At 45.1% G+C, this 16,765-nt stretch overlaps 1 protein-coding gene across 1 annotated transcript in view; it reads left to right on the top strand.

Moving 5' to 3' along the window:
* The window catches only part of LOC146176571 (uncharacterized), a 90,030-nt gene that overhangs the window by 35,873 nt on the left and 37,392 nt on the right, over window positions 1-16,765 (top strand). Inside the window, exon 5 of the mRNA XM_084582833.1 lies at window positions 666-887. Coding sequence (XP_084438959.1) covers window positions 666-887 — 222 coding nt within the window. The remainder of the gene's footprint in view (window positions 1-665; window positions 888-16,765) is intronic.

Genomic DNA, 16,765 nt, shown 5'->3' with positions numbered 1-16,765 from the left:
GACCGTACTGGACAGTACGTCGTTCTCGGTTAGGTAAATTGCGGGGCATAGAAGAAACTGGAGCGTTGAATTTTGAGGGTGCTTGCGCTGTTTGTACTCAGCTCGTTTCGATAATTCGAATCAAACCCCCTTTCTGACAACCCATGCACGAAGCGCTGGCGAAGTAGATGTTTCACGCCAGAAAAAATCCGTTCCGGTTGGTAGCACTTTCATTATGTAATAACGCCACCACAGTAATTACAGATCGAGTGTTATTCATTTATCCATGCCGCCTCGTGCAGTGCAATAGAACTATACTAGGTTGACAGTGGTCTAGCAGTGTCTTGTTATAAGGAACGCTTCGCGTACTAGGAACTAAAATTAACATCGCCCATAGGCCAGCATAGGATACAAGAATACTGAATGGGTCCCTGCTACTGCGCTTTGGGATTAGCTGCGCTCAAGTTTTCGTTAAGGTACTGGCTAGTTAGTTTTCAGTTAAGCGCTATGTTGCCCAACTGACACCCCGGTCGGTCGAGAAAGCAGGCTCAGCAAGTAGCAATTTCAGTGACGACTTAAAACGATGCATTTCAATGAACTTTCGTTTGACAGGTGAAGCAAACTTTCACTAAATTGTTTTCACGTTCTCGTCTTTTTTTTTTTTTTTTTTTTTTTTTTAATGACAGGCGGAAGTATCCTCTTCCCAAGACGATCTGGGACGGCGAGGACACGGTGTACTGCTTCAAGGAGAAGTCCCGCATCGCGCTCAAGGAGTGCTACAAAGTGAACCGCTACCCGACACCTGATGAGAAGCGCACGCTCGCCAATAAGACGGGCCTCACGCTCACCCAAGTCAGCAACTGGTTCAAGAACAGACGCCAGAGGGACCACGCGCCGCACCGGAGGGGGTGAGCGGACACGTCCACTGCCCTCTTATATGCTTAAATACACTGCTGCGGAGGGGCTCATTTTATCTTAGCGCTCCCGAAAGAGAGAGAAAAAAAAAAAGAAGCTGTGGTTTAGCTCAGGTTAAACTTGGATGGAAGCGGAAGCTTCTTTTGCCGGCTACGCATGTGGCTGAATTATGGGGGACACTTCGCCATTAAGCGTATGCCTCGATAACGTAGGATAGTTTATCAGCTCAAGGCCCTGCTTTAACCGAGCCGTATCAGCGTGCCTTCGTGGCCTAAAGGTAAGGTGAATGCAAGGGTCCTGGCGGGCTGATTCTTATATCACCCTCCCATATGAAAGGACAGGCTGAGTTGGCAGCTCTGGCCAAGCGTAACGTTAGGCAGCCTTAATTAAGTCAAGTAAGTACAGATTCTTATATCACCCTCCCATATGAAAGGACAGGCTGACTTGGCAGCTCACGCCAAGCGTAACGTTAGGCAGCCTTAATTAAGTCAAGTAAGTACACGAAAGTGCCAGCTGCCAGCTACCGCCTGTCACTGACCCTACGTACACCTATCGACACTGACGCTGAAGGCTCGAGCTGGCCGGCGTAGTGAAGATTCCGCTTCCAAAATGCCTGAAGCCGTTCACTCACACGTGTATTGCGGCTGCAGAGATGGGTTTAAGACTACATGTGTACCCAACGTAAGACATTTGATCGTCTAGCTGCGTTAGTACATGATACAAGCTTTGTTCGGACTGAAAGTCGGTTGTTCAGTGGTGCATGGTTGAATTTTTGCGTAAAAGCGGCACCGAACCGTATGAGAACCGTATACTGAGTCCTGCCACTATAGATTGATAGGTGCCGTATAGAGGGGTTTGCGTACCGAGAATGTTTTGCGTCATGAGTCATGACGTTGTTTCACATTCTGCACCGCATTACAGGTCGATTGCTTTCCCGGATGTAGTACGAAAATTCACCCCCTACCCTACACCCTTCACACCTATACGGTGTGCTGCTTCTGTGCCTACAGCCGGACTCAGCAGAACGTTCGTTTCATTACTATTTTTTGTAGGATAACCACATTAATCATGACCGTTGTAGTTAGTCTTCCCTTCAAGCTGGTGCGTCGAAGTAGTGGAAATAGTGGCTACATGCAAACGTGGCGCTATGGCACGTTGATGCCTGTGTATTACGCCTGGCAGTCTTCTACGATTATTAGCAGGCAGACAATTGGTCGCACGTTTATGGAACAGCGAGGCATTATTTTTTCAAGTTCATACTGACGCACTGTTTACAAAAAGTGTTGAACGTGCAAAAGCACGTTGATGCCTGTGTATTACGCCTGGCAGTCTTCTACGATTATTAGCAGGCAGACAATTGGTCGCACGTTTATGGAACAGCGAGGCATTATTTTTTCAAGTTCATACTGACGCACTGTTTACAAAAAGTGTTGAACGTGCAAAAGTCAGCACGCAGATACCACGGCCTAGTGGAATCTGTCCCAGGCAGTAAAGAGCAACAACATCGGGGGAACATGTTTATACGTTGCCGCCGAATGTTTTGCCGCACAACCACAGGTCGGCGAGACTTGCGTTCAAAGATGCGGTCCAGTAGTGCTGTATACAAGCGGTTCTCGCGTTACAGATTTTCGGGCACGCTGCTTAAATAAAAAAGTATATCAAAGTCGTTTTGTTGGTACGCTGCAAGAGAACGACGACGTCGGAAGATCCACAAAGACAGAGAAGTGACGACAACTTCACGAAACCTCAATGGTGTGTTTGTGTGTGTGTGTGTGTGTGTGTGTGTGTGTGTGTGTGTGTGTGTGTGTGTGTGTGTGTGTGTGTGTGTGTGTGTGTGTGTGTGTGTGTGTGTGTGTGTGTGTGTGTGTGTGTGTGTGTGTGTGTGTGTGTGTGTGTGTGTGTGTGTGTGTGTGTGTGTGTTACCGTATTCTTTAGTAATAGAGTCATCTTAGTAAATTCCGTTTGCAACGCGGGCTACACAAGAACTGATTTTTGTTCTTTTTTGCAAAATAATGCCCAATGGGCTCCGGATATGTTGTCTTCAACAAAACGTGCCTATTCTGAAGATTTTTACCGTCGCGCTTGCTCTGTGCGTCTGCGGAAATCGAAGTAGCATCTAATGCTTTGGCAGAAGCTTTCCTGGCTCTGTTACTGACGCTCGACGTTTGCGGTGACGGAAACAATTCATGTGAATAAAACGTTACAAGCGACGATGGGGCATGCCTTTTTGTCAAGACAGCATGAAAAACAATAAACAGCGGATTGCACTACTAAACGTTACGTGCTGAGCATGAAGAAAAAAAAATGCAGAATTAAGTGTCACGAGCTCCACACTGTATGCGGATTATAGTCTGGGAGTTTCGGCGTAGAGCGTTTCGGATATATGAGCAGCAAGATCGCTGGATATTTATGGTGCTGGCACGCCATCCAAGACATCGCTTTGTGCGAGAAGTAAAAATGGAAATGTTTGCCTCTTCTAACCTATAGTTACACAGAGCGAAAAGCCCTGCTGCATGATCGGACATGGCCTGACGCCGCCGCCGCAGAGCTGACGCACTAAGGGCTGCAGGCGTATTACCGCGATGGAGGTGGCGAAAGCGAAGGAAGCAATCGTTATGCTTCTTCAAGTCATGTGGTGTAATTTCGGCGGAGCCCAGTCGTCACTACCGAGCGCCGTGCCATCTAACAAGGCCGGTGCATTATCTTCTCTCCTACAGCGAGCGTAATGGCAGTGGAAGTGCGATAGAAGTTCAATAAAACGACGCTCGCGGGCTTGGGTTAAGTGTCGAGAGGATACCACGGGACTGGACTCAGACCCGGGTTCGGGGTTTCATTTGCTGGCAGTTCATCGCTCATCCGCAGTCGCGACGTAGCTAGCTGTTGGGGTGGTTGTGGTACAAACTTTATTTATGAGTCGACAAGGTGAAGCACTAGGTCTGGGCCGACTCTTGATCTCGGCAGGTGGCCGGCAGGTGGTGCCTGGCGGCGACCTTTCCCGCCCAGTCGACCAGCCTTTTTTGGCTAGTTGGGGTGCGTGGGTCTTGTGGGCTCGGTGGCAACGGCCCCGCGAAGCTGCGCCTCTCCGTAGCGGAAATCACTTGGTATGACGTCACAGTCACACCTGCGCTGCGCCGGCTCAAGGGCAGACGCTCCCTCCACTTGATCTTGGCAGACAGAGCTTTTCGATGTAAAAAAATAAAATTAAATAAATATAAAGTGGACGGGATCTCCGGTGGCCCGACGAGACGGACGTCGACAGCTCGCAGAGACCACCAGAGAGAGCGTTATCCACTTGGAACGCAGCAACGATAGAGGATTTTTATGAAGGTGCCACTCGCGAAAACCTTGCATCGCCAGCTCGTTCGGTTTCTGTCATCGTGTTGACGGTCAGGACTTCGCACTTTTCAAGCGATATAAAGCTGTGCACTACGAACGTCTCTTGGTGAAGGAATGGGCTGCACGTGTTTGGCCCGCTTGGGAAGGCAGGACGTCAAGCACGACCTAGCACAACATTCCCTCTCGCTTAAAGTATGGAAAGACCAGCCACGTACTCTGATTTACCGTTGGCTTATTTCCAGGCGCGGTTGTGATGTCTGCTTGCGGGCTTCGATGGTTTGTAGCCGTGTCTGCGTGAGTCAGGTGTTGTCCTTATACATACGTGCACTCATGCAAGGTGGCCGCAGCTTGCACTGCTGCAGTGATGAAAACAGGTGGTTCAACAGTTTGTATTTTATCCGCAGTTCTTTCGGCTGTTTAAATTTTTCTTCCTACCACTAGTGGACTGTGCGCACATCAAACACAATGTCACCGATACGCGGCGACTGATAAGGTGTTCCTACTCACCTGCGTATATTTACGCGCATTCTGTTCATGACGACGCGGATTATCTACAGCTCTCTTCCCGCTTGCTTTGGCTTTTTGATTCCATATGGGGATTTCGATAGACGTAAAGGAGGGAAGGGGGGTGGGGTGCGGATGTTTTCTCTAGTGAGTAATGTTTCATTGAAAATTCGGACTGGTACCTTCTTAAAATTCCAGTAAGTATTACAATACAGCCGCATCAGTCAGAAATAGCCCTCTGGAAAGAAGAAAGAAAGCACAGAAATAGTTGGCCGTTAGAACAGCATTTTTGTGTGGCTTTTGACTGTGAACCTGTTGTGAAAAGAAAACTTTCTGTAGTAGCATCTAAATGTTCTACACTTACAAATGTAAAAGTATTACAGAAGTACAGACAACAAAAAATTATGACGCAAAACAAGTACAGAAATACAAAAAGGTACTGCACGTCTACAAAAAAGTCAGATATTAAGAGCTAGAGAGCTGCAGATTATTTTGTTATATCTTGCACCATGTTAACGAGGAAAGACGGGTTAGGTCTTGGTACGAATGCATTTTTCAGCGTCCTCTGTTTTCTGCGCTAAAATATCACGAATTTGTCGTATTTTTGACATGGTTCCGTTGTAAGCTTTATTTTGCCACTGGGCTTAGAGTGCTATCAGAGAGGCCTTTACCCTTCAGTTGAGTTAGGCTGATGTTGATGATAAAAAAAAAAAAGGCGCGCAGTTCATATGGGGCTATTTCCTCCAAGTGCAGCTCCTAAATTTACCCGTTCTTTTCAGTCCATCTATTGCAAACTATGTACATGTCTACTGTAGTTCATGTGCATTGAAGCGAGGCGCTGCAGTGTCATATGCTTGATGCAGTAACGCCATAAGCAAGCTAATCAAAATAGGAGGTGCTGCAACGTAATGTGACACTATTTTTACGGCTTGCGTTCATAAATGGTAATACCCATTAATCATTGGGTTGTGTGTCTCGTCAAAAACTCACCCTTTCCATGGCCTTTCTTTAGGTTTCATAGAGCTTCAGAATCTCCCAATGCGTTAACCTCGTCAACGCATTTCAACTTTGCGCACGTTCACCTGCAGCTCCTTGCAGTTTGGTGCATAAAAATGACAGCTGTTCCAAGAAGGGGTCTGTAGCGACCTGTTGTTGTCGGGCAACGAGCAACGCTGTAATGCCATGATCACATTCCAGGATACCTATATATTGTTTTCCGCTCTCGTCATCATAGCGAGCTTGATGCGCATCCGTTGTATCGAATGATTGACGGGCGCACCCGGGTCCTACAACAGCAACGAATAAGGAACAAGGCAGAAAGTAAATAAAAACAAAACTTATGGGCCACCAAGAAGTGTATTATTGTTTCGTAGTCTCCCATGTTCTTTTTTTTATTTTACATTTGGCCGTTTTGCTGACACCTTTAATGCCTTCTTTGCTCAACATTCGAAGCTTGAGCTTTCTTGGGCCACAACGTTAATTGTCAAGAGACAAAGGCAAAGGCTGGCTCTTGTGAAGAGATGCTGTGGTGAGTCGTAGTTTTTAGTTTTGAGCTGCCACAGACAGGGGAATAAAGTATATATCGGGCTGCATTGAACTCATTCTAACTGGCGGAAATCAGAAAAAGTCATTTTTGTTCAGCTCAGTGCAAGTTATCATGCAATCTAGAAAACAGCAGCAAAGCTTATTACTATTCAATTCTCTTGATACAAAGCCATATTTTATGTATACCAGCTTTAAAGAGCCGTTGTTCGCCAATGTTAAGTTATGGGGACTTCATTAGATTCTTAACTCCACTCATCCAACTCAAAAAATAGAAATTCGCGTTAAAAAGAACTTAACTATCATTTCCGGTTGCAGTCTTTCGTGAGAGCTGAGCATGAAATGCGCTTATTTTTTTTTAACACTTCAGCGTCGTACACTCACAAAGGATGCTAATTATCAACGAGGATTAACAGATTTCGCATTCATTCAGTCGTGAGTCAGTCGGTGTCCTTCGGAATTTGATATATACAATACGTACGCTTTCGTATTGAACGTGGAAAGTGATTAGGGTGATAACTGCAACTGACATTGCCGCTTTAACGCAGTTTTCGTGACTGCGCGAAGGTTCATGTAAATGCACTGGCGAGTAGAGGTGGGCACGGTCCGAAATTTTGAGTCCGAGCCCAGCCCGGGCCTTATGCTGCTGACCCGGGTCCCGCCTAGCCCGGCACTAAGGGCTTCAGCCCGGCCCGGCTCAGCGCACTGTGCTGAGGGTTAAGACCGCAATATGCGAGGTAAACTCATGATCCTGAAATTATTTCTTTCTATATAATCGCTCCAACTACATTTATATCATGTCGAACAGGTGCCAGGCCATGTGTGAGCTTCTTGACCTGCCCGACTTGCTATAATCGTAGCTGGAGCGCTGATACAGAAAGAAATAATTTCAGAATAATGAGTCTACCTAAGGTCTTGAAATATTGAGTTCTCACGTTTATGATGGCACATTTGTAGAATATATGCACAGTTCATAACATGAAATTATCATTCTAACTGTGCAAAAACATCAAGTTATGAGTTGATGAAGGCATGGTACATTTACGGCGTTACTGGATGATGGATCCGGGAGTGCTGAAATTATTTCGGTGCTTTAATTAATTAAGTGATTAGGCTGCAATGACTAACACATTCTTAGCAAGAAAAGTAAGTTTTCGGTAATCGCCTTCTTTACTGCAGAAGGGCGCTAGCTTTAAGTCTAACCAAGGGGTTGATTCTATGGCCAAGTACTCGGTGAGCTCGTCTCGTTTACCGTGCGCTTTTCACAGCGCCGGCAAAACACCGCCACTTCATTTTCGACGCCGAAAAACAAGACGAAACTCGAGCATCGCGGATGCTTCGAGCTATGTCCCGCTTTATCCGAGGCCATTTCGCTGCCAGGAGCAAGCCACAACAGAGACACGTGATAGGTGACAGCGTGACACGTATCTCGATCGCGGTGGATACCTAAACATCTGCGCCGGTGTTACCGAAGCGAATACGCGAAACTCGATAGCCCGCAAAAGGTCTCTCTGCTCGGTCATTGCCGGCTAACGAAGATTCTTTCACGGCCAGGAGGCGTTATTGTGTAAAAGGCGGACCCACATCGGGAGAGAACTGGGAAGCTCTCTCGTGGGGAGAATGCGGGAAAATGCTGTGCATTCTAGACGGCTATCGCATCATGAATGTATTCATGCTTTCGCAAATTTTGCGTGTGTTTGGGCTCGGGGTGTCCGGCCAGCCCACCCCTGACAAATATACTCGGGCCCGGCCCGAACCCGAGGGCTTCCGAGCATCCAGAGCCCGTGCCGCGGGCATTCGGGCCAGCCCGAACCCGTGCACAGTTCTACTGGCGAGGCTTCATCATCATCATCATCAGCCTGACTATTACCCACTGTAGGCGAAGGCCTCTCCCATATTTCTCCAATTAACCCGGTTCTGTGCTAGCTGCATCCACTTGACCCCTGCGAACTTCTTCTGCGAACTGGCAAGGTTTAATGAAATCAAAATGCACTCTCAAAGTAATTAATTTGCAAACACCGACGGCTGAGCTGTAGCTGAATCCACGAAGTGTGTGTGTTTGAGGTTGGTTTAGTTTCTGGGGTTTAACGTCCCAAAGCGCCAAAGTTACTCTAGCTAAGCCTTAGTGGAGGGCTCAGAAACTTTCGACCACCTGAGGATTTTAAACGTGCATTGACATCGCACAGCACACGGGCGACTTGCTTTTCGTCTCCATTGAAGAACGGCCGCCGCGGCCGGGATTCGATCCCGCATCCTTGGGAACAGCAGTCGAGCGCCCTAACCACTGCACCATCACGGTGGGGGAATTAGTGTATTAATTTAGCTTATTGTCAATTTTTACCAGGGCAAAGATGTTAAAAGAAAAACAGCTCTATCGTATTTTGTTCTATGTAAATGTTGAATATTGAAATTCATGCTTGCTTCTGAATTTATGAGTTATATGGCATGCAAAGCCCAAATAATGCGCACCTAAACGGTAAATGAAACAAAGTTGCTTTTTATCACAGCGCGACTTTTTGGAACATGTCCGGTAATTGTAGGAATCCTATGACTAGTTTGATGCTTGGCAAAAAGCAAGCAGACACGCAGGGCGCCGCTCAAGCCTCTGCTGGCTCGCACCAACATCAAACTACTCAACTGGAATAAATCTTGACCGCTCTCTGGCATCGGCTGTTCACGGTTACAAAGAAGGAGTGCATATTGGGAGGCAAGTGCCTTGGCCTAACCAATTGCTTTTCGGCGAGCCTCCAGCCTTGCTGCAACTGCTCCTACTATAGTACATGTCAAGCGGTCTGCTTGATCCCCGCCATCGTCTCCTTCGGGGGGTGGGGGATGCTGACACAATCTGTGCAGCCGAATACGAGTATTTTCCCATCTATTCACTATTAAATTCTATTCGTTATTGAGGTTACAGGGCCTGGCCTCGTTACCAAGGCTGAAGTCTTCGAGTGGCCCAAGCCCGTGCGCTGCCCTAGTTTGAGCTGCGCTGCCACTGATGGGTAACGCGGCTTCATCTCCACATGGGGGTCGACAGAGGCGCAGGACAGTTTGTATCTAGCTTTCAGAAGAAGTCGGTTCATTTGTTTAGATACTTTTCTGTTTTCCTTCTACAGTCGTGCTTCTTATCCAGATTAGGGAAGTCGAGTAAGACAGGTCGAGATAAGGCGTTGATCTCTGAGGAAGGCTAGTGAAATACGCGCTGGATGAAGTTACTGACATGGGTAGAAAACACCGCTCGGTGTAGGATGCGAAAATAGACGGTGCTGCAAGGCTAGTGAAATACACGCTGGATGAAGTTACTGATATAAATAGAAAACACCGCTCGGTGTAGAATGCGAAAATAGACGGTGCTGCAGACGCCTTACTGTCTTTATTTTGGTTTGCGTTTGTCCGCAACAAGCAAAACTTCGTGCAATAAGGTTGAAAAAGAGAAGAAAAACATGGGAGATTGCAGCTTGTCATGCAGGTAAGTTATAATGCGAGGGAGGCAGATGTAAGTCACTGACAGAGCACCAAGCGACAGGTAGTTCGGGCTATTATTGACAAAAAAATAAAGCTGCGAAGATTATTAAAGAACCAAAAGTGATTCTTTAAACTGGATGTACTAACTTCATAACGACTAACCTCGCTACTGCTAACTAACCTCCAGGGGTGGAAGTGCTGTTCCATTTGCTCCATTCTGCTCCAAACTGCTTTCCCTGCTCCATCCTGCTCCAAAATGCAATATTGCTCTAAAACTGCTTCGAACTGGCTGTTCTGATGTACTGCCATCAAATTTAGCAGAACACAGGAAGAATATCATTACACCAGTGGCAAAGATATACGCATCTTGCACTGGGCTTAATACGAATAAAATTTTTGTAAGGGAAATAAGGATAGAGAATAATAAATATTGGTTTGCAAGAAATTTTAGTATGAGCCACAGATGATTGAAGATAATTAATTGCAAAAAAAAAAAAATGCACTGTGCGCGTGACGTAGCACCTTCTCTCAGCCTTTTTGAATTGTCAGTGGAGAGAAGCGAGATCGGCAAGCGAAGCAAGTAGCGCAAACTACTATGAGCGGTTAGGAAGGAAACTTGTCCGACTGCAAAAACGGCATGAGTTATTCTAATGGCTCTTCTGTGAAAACAAGCGGACACTTTACCTCCGAGCCTCTTTGTCAATGACAAGCTTCCCAAGCCTACGGCAGACAAAACCATACTTGAAGCGTTACGGGTTGGTACGTCAAAGGTGTCAATCACTGCGAAGCTTCTCAAGAGAGTTGGAAAGGCATACGGGGCCTATCGCTAAAATATGAAAAATGAGCCCCAGCATTGCTCAAGCAAAGAATGATGAACAATTGACCGAAGGCAGTGAAGTAAAAAAGCTGTAGGATGGAAAGGCTACCCTTCAATGCCATCTATCTGTATGCCTCAATGCCTGTTTTCACCCCTGTAAGACCTCCTCCATATTTACAAACGGACAAGACGATCGGGGTCATGTTGCAGTCGTCTGCGATCCCACGGCAAGCAAAAAGCATGGGAGCGGCACTGACGCCAATCTTGTCAAGACACGTTATTGTGGTCTGAAGGCGCCTTTTTGGCAGACGAAATATCCATGTGCCCAGGAATTTATCAGCCCAGGCACAGGATAAAAAAGGATCATGTAATACTAATACCCATATGCGGGTGCTTTGAGGTGCATTATAAATAAATAAAGTAGATATGCACAAGGTAGGGAGTGGAAATGTCATGCCCATTTAATCTGAACTCCAAATTAGTATCACTGCTAGAGCGCATCGAAGGGCTAGACTCGACATTTGAATCTATCAAGTCAAAATAGGTAAACGCGTTAGGTCAGTACTAAATGCTTATTTATGAAGCGAACCAGCAAGTGTTACTTTTGGTGCTAGTCTGTTCTAAGCTTTTGCTATGGTGGGCCTGTGTTATATTATATATCTTTACATGCTTTGGCCATTTGTCTGCTCAGAGATGAGTGCGAAGTTAGAAAGGCATTGAACTTACATAAAAAGTGATCAGATTGCAGATTTTGTATTTTAGAAAAAGAAAGCTGCGATTATCAAAAGCGCTTGACCTTGGAAACGTGCTTCAAAACATAATTCAAATGCTGCAAAACGCTCCTTTCGTTTCTCCCAAGCTGCTCCTAAATGGTTTTACTACTGCTCCCAAAGCTGCTCCAAAATGGTCGAGCCTGCTTCCACCCCTGAACCTCGCTTAGCTGGAGACTGCTGAGGTGGCGGACGAGTGTGGTAGACGATGATAATTCTTTCTGCAAAAAATTACAGTAATGCGAGCTGCATTCAGTGTCCTTAACCAGACGCCCAAATTTGCAACCCTTCGTAGAGCTTAACGTAGCGCCACATAACAAGGAAACAACGACAATTTGTCGCTGTGATCAAACGCATGCTAGTCGCAGACGTCCAATGTCTCGTTTTCTGAAATCTTGCTTTTACAGAAAGAAAGGCTGAGTCACTGAAGTTCACGATATTAAGCCAAGCGTCACTAAGTTCATGAATTCGAGGCCCAGTCGATACTGCGGTTCTTTCATGGGGCGAAATACTGAAAGAGCCGCTGGTTTTTATTTCTTCCAGCAACCAAGGCGGTTCATTTCGACCCTCCTGATTTTGCGAAGGAACTATAGCTATAGGAAGTAAAGCGGAAAACTGGACTAGTTATTAGTCTGCCGTAATTAATGAGCAGGGCCCTAGATATACACAGTGGCGTCACTAGGGTGAAGCAGCCCCCGGTGGGACGGCATGCGGCGCAACACCCGTCACTCCCTCCTCCCTCCTCCGTCTCCACGAGCGGGTAGGGTCCTTCGATGAGCTGATTGTACCAATCGCTCTTCGTTTCAGATAATGAAGCATCATAGCTTCAGACTGTTTTTCGATTGCTTGCCGTTTTGTATCTCGTGCTTTCCACTGCCGAGCCCCGGTCGGCCTTTTTTATCTATGCGCTCCTCCCTACTGCAGCATGCCTGACCATAAATCAAGAATGTTAACCTTGCTTACTTCAGAACGGGAGAATCAGGCGTAAACAAACACAGGAAAAGGCTAAACAAACGTATTAATGTTCTCTGTTCGGTCAGTCGCAAGCTACGGACATTTAGCAATATTCGTACTTTTGGCTTTCAATTTTCTTTTTTGGCCCATTTTCTTATCCGCCCGGTGTCAGAGATGACCCACGCTTTAAAGCCCAGCCTGAATACAGATCTTGTGTTGCAGTAGTAGCAGCACCCTCAAACTACCCACTGCGACGATGCAACAACTTCTCCGTCTCTTCCACGGTGCTGTCGCGGGTCACCTCGATGATATTCAACAAAAATAAGGACTCAGTAACGTTTACCCTCTCTCTGTGACCTGTGTTGTGCGCGGCTCGTGTGCGAAGCTCTTGGTCTTCTCGGATACCTTTTCAGGCTGTAAAACCGGAACCATCAGAAGACTCGATTCCCCAGTGTCGAATAGCGACATCCGGGTGCGCCAACTCCGCTTAGGCTCAAATGCCGCTTATGGACGCCTGTGCAAACGTCATCCGGTTCCGGACGTCGGATATCCAGGCGGTGAAATGGTTCAGCCGAGCTGCGCCAGACTCTTGCATTCTTTTTGTGTACGGCTGTGCGAACAGCTAGTTCTATGCGTGCGTTTTCTAGATCTGAATTACATTCCTGGACTTGGGCGGAGGATCTTTCTGTGCCCTAGCTCATATGGATAAAAATCACGCTTAGTTGGATATAAATAAAGAGCGTATTCGTAAGCGTGCATGATACTTCTTGGGTCCTGACACCTAAGTTTGCGTGCAGCAAGATTGGTTATCCTTACTGCCGAAGTGGGTACGGGGTAGGCTAGAGATTTTAGGAGAGGAAGATGAAGATAATAGAAATACTATGCAGGAATCCGTACTGTCGAAGTTGGGTGAGTAGGAGGCGAGAGATTTTAGGAGAGGAAGCTGAAGACAATAGAAATACTAGGCAGGAAACGTGGTAAAGATTGCGCGAGAGTATTTGTTGCTGAATATTTTTTTTTGGTATTAGATCGCTCCAGGACAGTACTTCTATACAGGTTAAATAATTTATACAGCAGCTGCATTGTCCGTTGCGTGGATGCATCATCAAACGTTTTTTTTTTTTATATTCTTCATGGTCTTCTCAGGAGTGCAGGGAGTCTCTAATTATGTATGCAACATACACCCATGCGGTGTGCTCAGTCATATGTCGGAAAACAATCTATTAACTGTCCCGTTCTCGGCTTATTTCGTGGCCCATACCATAAGTTTAGTGGATGCGTATTCCAGGGACACTTGCTGTATGCCAGCGTGGAGCGACCTAAATAAAAGCTTCTTACTACCACTAACTATTATCGTGCTAGCGCTAATCTCAGGTTACTCGTCACTGCTTAGCGGCTTTCTGTACGTTGCTATGCGCACCTTTCGCTAGATATTATGTGGGTTTGAGTTTCGTATTTTATTCTAACAATAATGACTTGTTGAGAAGGAAAACGTCAAGATCCATATAACGCAGCACATGAAAACAGTTCGACTTCGTTAAAAGTACCCGCCTGTTCATTTCTCTTGTGTTATCCGCTTTCTCGGAGACAGCGCGTAGTGATTATAAATTTGCTGTTCTTCATCATAGGGGCAGGTATCCCGCGCATTTTTCCCTTTCACATAGTAATTTGTTGCCATTTCGTCCCTTCCTGATTGTTTCTTCCTGATTGTCTCTTGACTGTTTTAAACGCGAAGCTCTTATTATTCCGAAGTCCAGCTTTCTGTGACACTTTTCAGTTTTGAGGGAACTGTGTAATATTATAACATTTATTATTATTTAAACTAACATTTAAATTAATATGATAAAATATGCACTTATTTATGGGAGTAACCTTAGCTTCAGATGCGCGGCGAAAATTTGCTTTTTAAGTTTTTCTTTCTCTCGTAGCGACTAAATAGGACTGACATAAAAAAACGAAAAAATCGTATCCCGCTTTAAATATTTATGATGCCCATGTGGAATATGTATACGATACTTTTATGAACATATTGATAGAAATGTACGTCTAAGCTTCCAGTGCGTGGCAAAAAGTTTGCTTCTGAAATTCGGTCCAGCACTCGCAGCAAGTAAGCTAGAATGTCAAAAGCATTTGGGTACTTGTTTAAAAATAACTGCAAAAAGAGAGAAGCCTGCTGGTGGAAGAACTACTGATATATTTATTGTTATCGCGATATGCTACAATATGTGGCATAATTAATTACATTTAAAAACTCTTTCTTGAAACCATCTGGGCATGCCAGCATTCGGGGTTTTTTTTTTTCCAAGGAACTTTATTGACAAAACCAAATAAAATGTACAAACACTGTTTGGACCGATAGCTCAGTAGGCTAGTGGTAGATCCAAATACAAATATTACTCTCAGGTTCAGCCATAGAGGATCAAGGATTGAAAGGAACAATAATGATATAAACGCAACATTACTGCTACAATTGCATACATATGCAAGAATAGAGCAAACAAGTAAAATAAAATACCCACATAATTATGAGTACCAAATAAAATCGATAAGCATAATCGTACTACAATGAAGAAAAGGAGAAACAGAAAGGATATGGTTACAAAGTACAATAAAGTGCAAGCGAAGTACACGATACACTCACAAAAATTATTGCGCACACGTCATAGCATGTGCGCAACAACAAATAGCAGTGTAAAGCATGTTTCGCCAGGATTATTTTTAAGAAACAAAAGCTCACGGCAAACGCATTCGTTCATTCATTCATTCATTCATTCATTCATTCATTCATTCATTCATTCATTCATTCATTCATTCATTCATTCATTCATTCATTCGATTGCAATGAGCGAAGCAGAACACTCGTGTCTGAAGCGACGATCTCTGGTAACACAGATAGGTGATGTAGTCTTTCAGCAATTGTGGTTTCTTTTTGAAAACTCAATCCGCTAGCCAGTGCCATTTGGTTGCAGCTTGGTACTCTTTACTCGACTGGAATGTAGAGCGACCTTCACGTTTTAGATTTTTTAGATTGCGTTTTCTGAGCGATTAGTCGGTACCATTACAGTTCTTAGAAGCTATTCGAGTCCTAATTAACTTCAAGGTAATTGTTCTTAAGTACTGCACTGTTCATATTGTTGAATGTGACAGGTGTTGCAAATACACCACTAATGCTTCCTTTTTTTTTTTTTTTTTTTGCTGCATTAAATTTAATTCTATCGCCGGGTATTTAACGAACGCTGGTCCCGTTTCAGTAAATGGGTGCTGGGACCTGCGGCCCGGCGTAAACAGGTATGTAGCAGCTTTTTTTTTATGTAAGCTACATCAGTACTGCGCTTTTCCCTCTATCTCTCGCTTGTATTCTACTTCACTGACTCGCTATATCTGTCCCTTTTCGATGTTATTAAGTAAATCATTTTTCTTCTCAACGGCTATATCGGAAGTATTGGCAACGCATGCCATTGGAGTTACTTGAAACAAAATGAGCGCAAACAATATTTATCTTTACCATCAGCCTGACTACGCCCGCAGGAAGATAAATGCCTCTCATATTTCTCAGATCAACCTTGCCCTGTGCTATTTGTGGCGACATCGCACCGCAAATATCCTAACTTCATCCGTCCGCCAAACTTTATGCCATCCCTTGCTACGCTTGCCTGCTTTTGGGATCCAGCCCGCAATCCCAGACGTCCGTTGGATATCTTGTTTTCGCCTTACATGCCCTGCACATTTCCGTTTCATCTTCTTCATTCTGACTGCAGTGACAGCAAACCCGCTTTTGTTTTCTTGCTCATTCTGTTCTTCAGTTTAAATAGAAACTGCTGACAATTCGGAATTCGACGAGTTTAATTGCGAACTTATCCGCAGTTCGGGTAAGGAGCGGTACCAGTAGGGCCATTTTTTTTTAACCTACACCAGTGCATCAAAAAACCATAGTAGGTATAGGAGATTCGCTACTCTGGTGTAGCTAGTGTAGGTTAAACAAATATATTTCAAGCATCGAAAAGCATGCTCTGCTGGGCAGGCAGTATATCGCCACTGAGAGCAAAGTCCTTGAGGCGTTATTTTGCGTCATCTGATGACGCACTGAAGGGTGGGAGCGAAAACAGAGGAAATTGAAAATCTTACAAGCCTCTCTGCATTGCAACGTTGCTGTGGGGAAAAGCACATAATTTATTCGACGATTGCACCATTTTCGTTTTATCAAAATAGGGCCCGAAAATATTTGGCATGCTTTATCTTCACCCTATCTGGGTGAGAGTCGTTGAATATCTCGGAATTCTTGAAAAGTGGTGCAGTTGCTCTATGGGGAGCCCCTTTTCTTTATCCGCCACGTTCCTTCCCCATAGGCAAGGACCGATAATGTACAGCTGTTAAACTCATATCTGCTGAGCAATATTTCGAAAAGTAATGGATGAGCTTTTATGAAGTAGAAAAATGTAGAGAAACAAACGAAATCTTAAGTGCTCGAAAATCGCTGTGTAACATC

Source organism: Amblyomma maculatum, chromosome 10 (assembly GCF_055883805.1).
Source record: "Amblyomma maculatum isolate TAMU_Amacu chromosome 10, ASM5588380v1, whole genome shotgun sequence".
NCBI lineage: Eukaryota > Metazoa > Arthropoda > Arachnida > Ixodida > Ixodidae > Amblyomma > Amblyomma maculatum.
The sequence above is the reverse complement of the archived record's forward strand: the minus strand, read 5'-3'. Positions and strand labels throughout refer to the sequence as shown.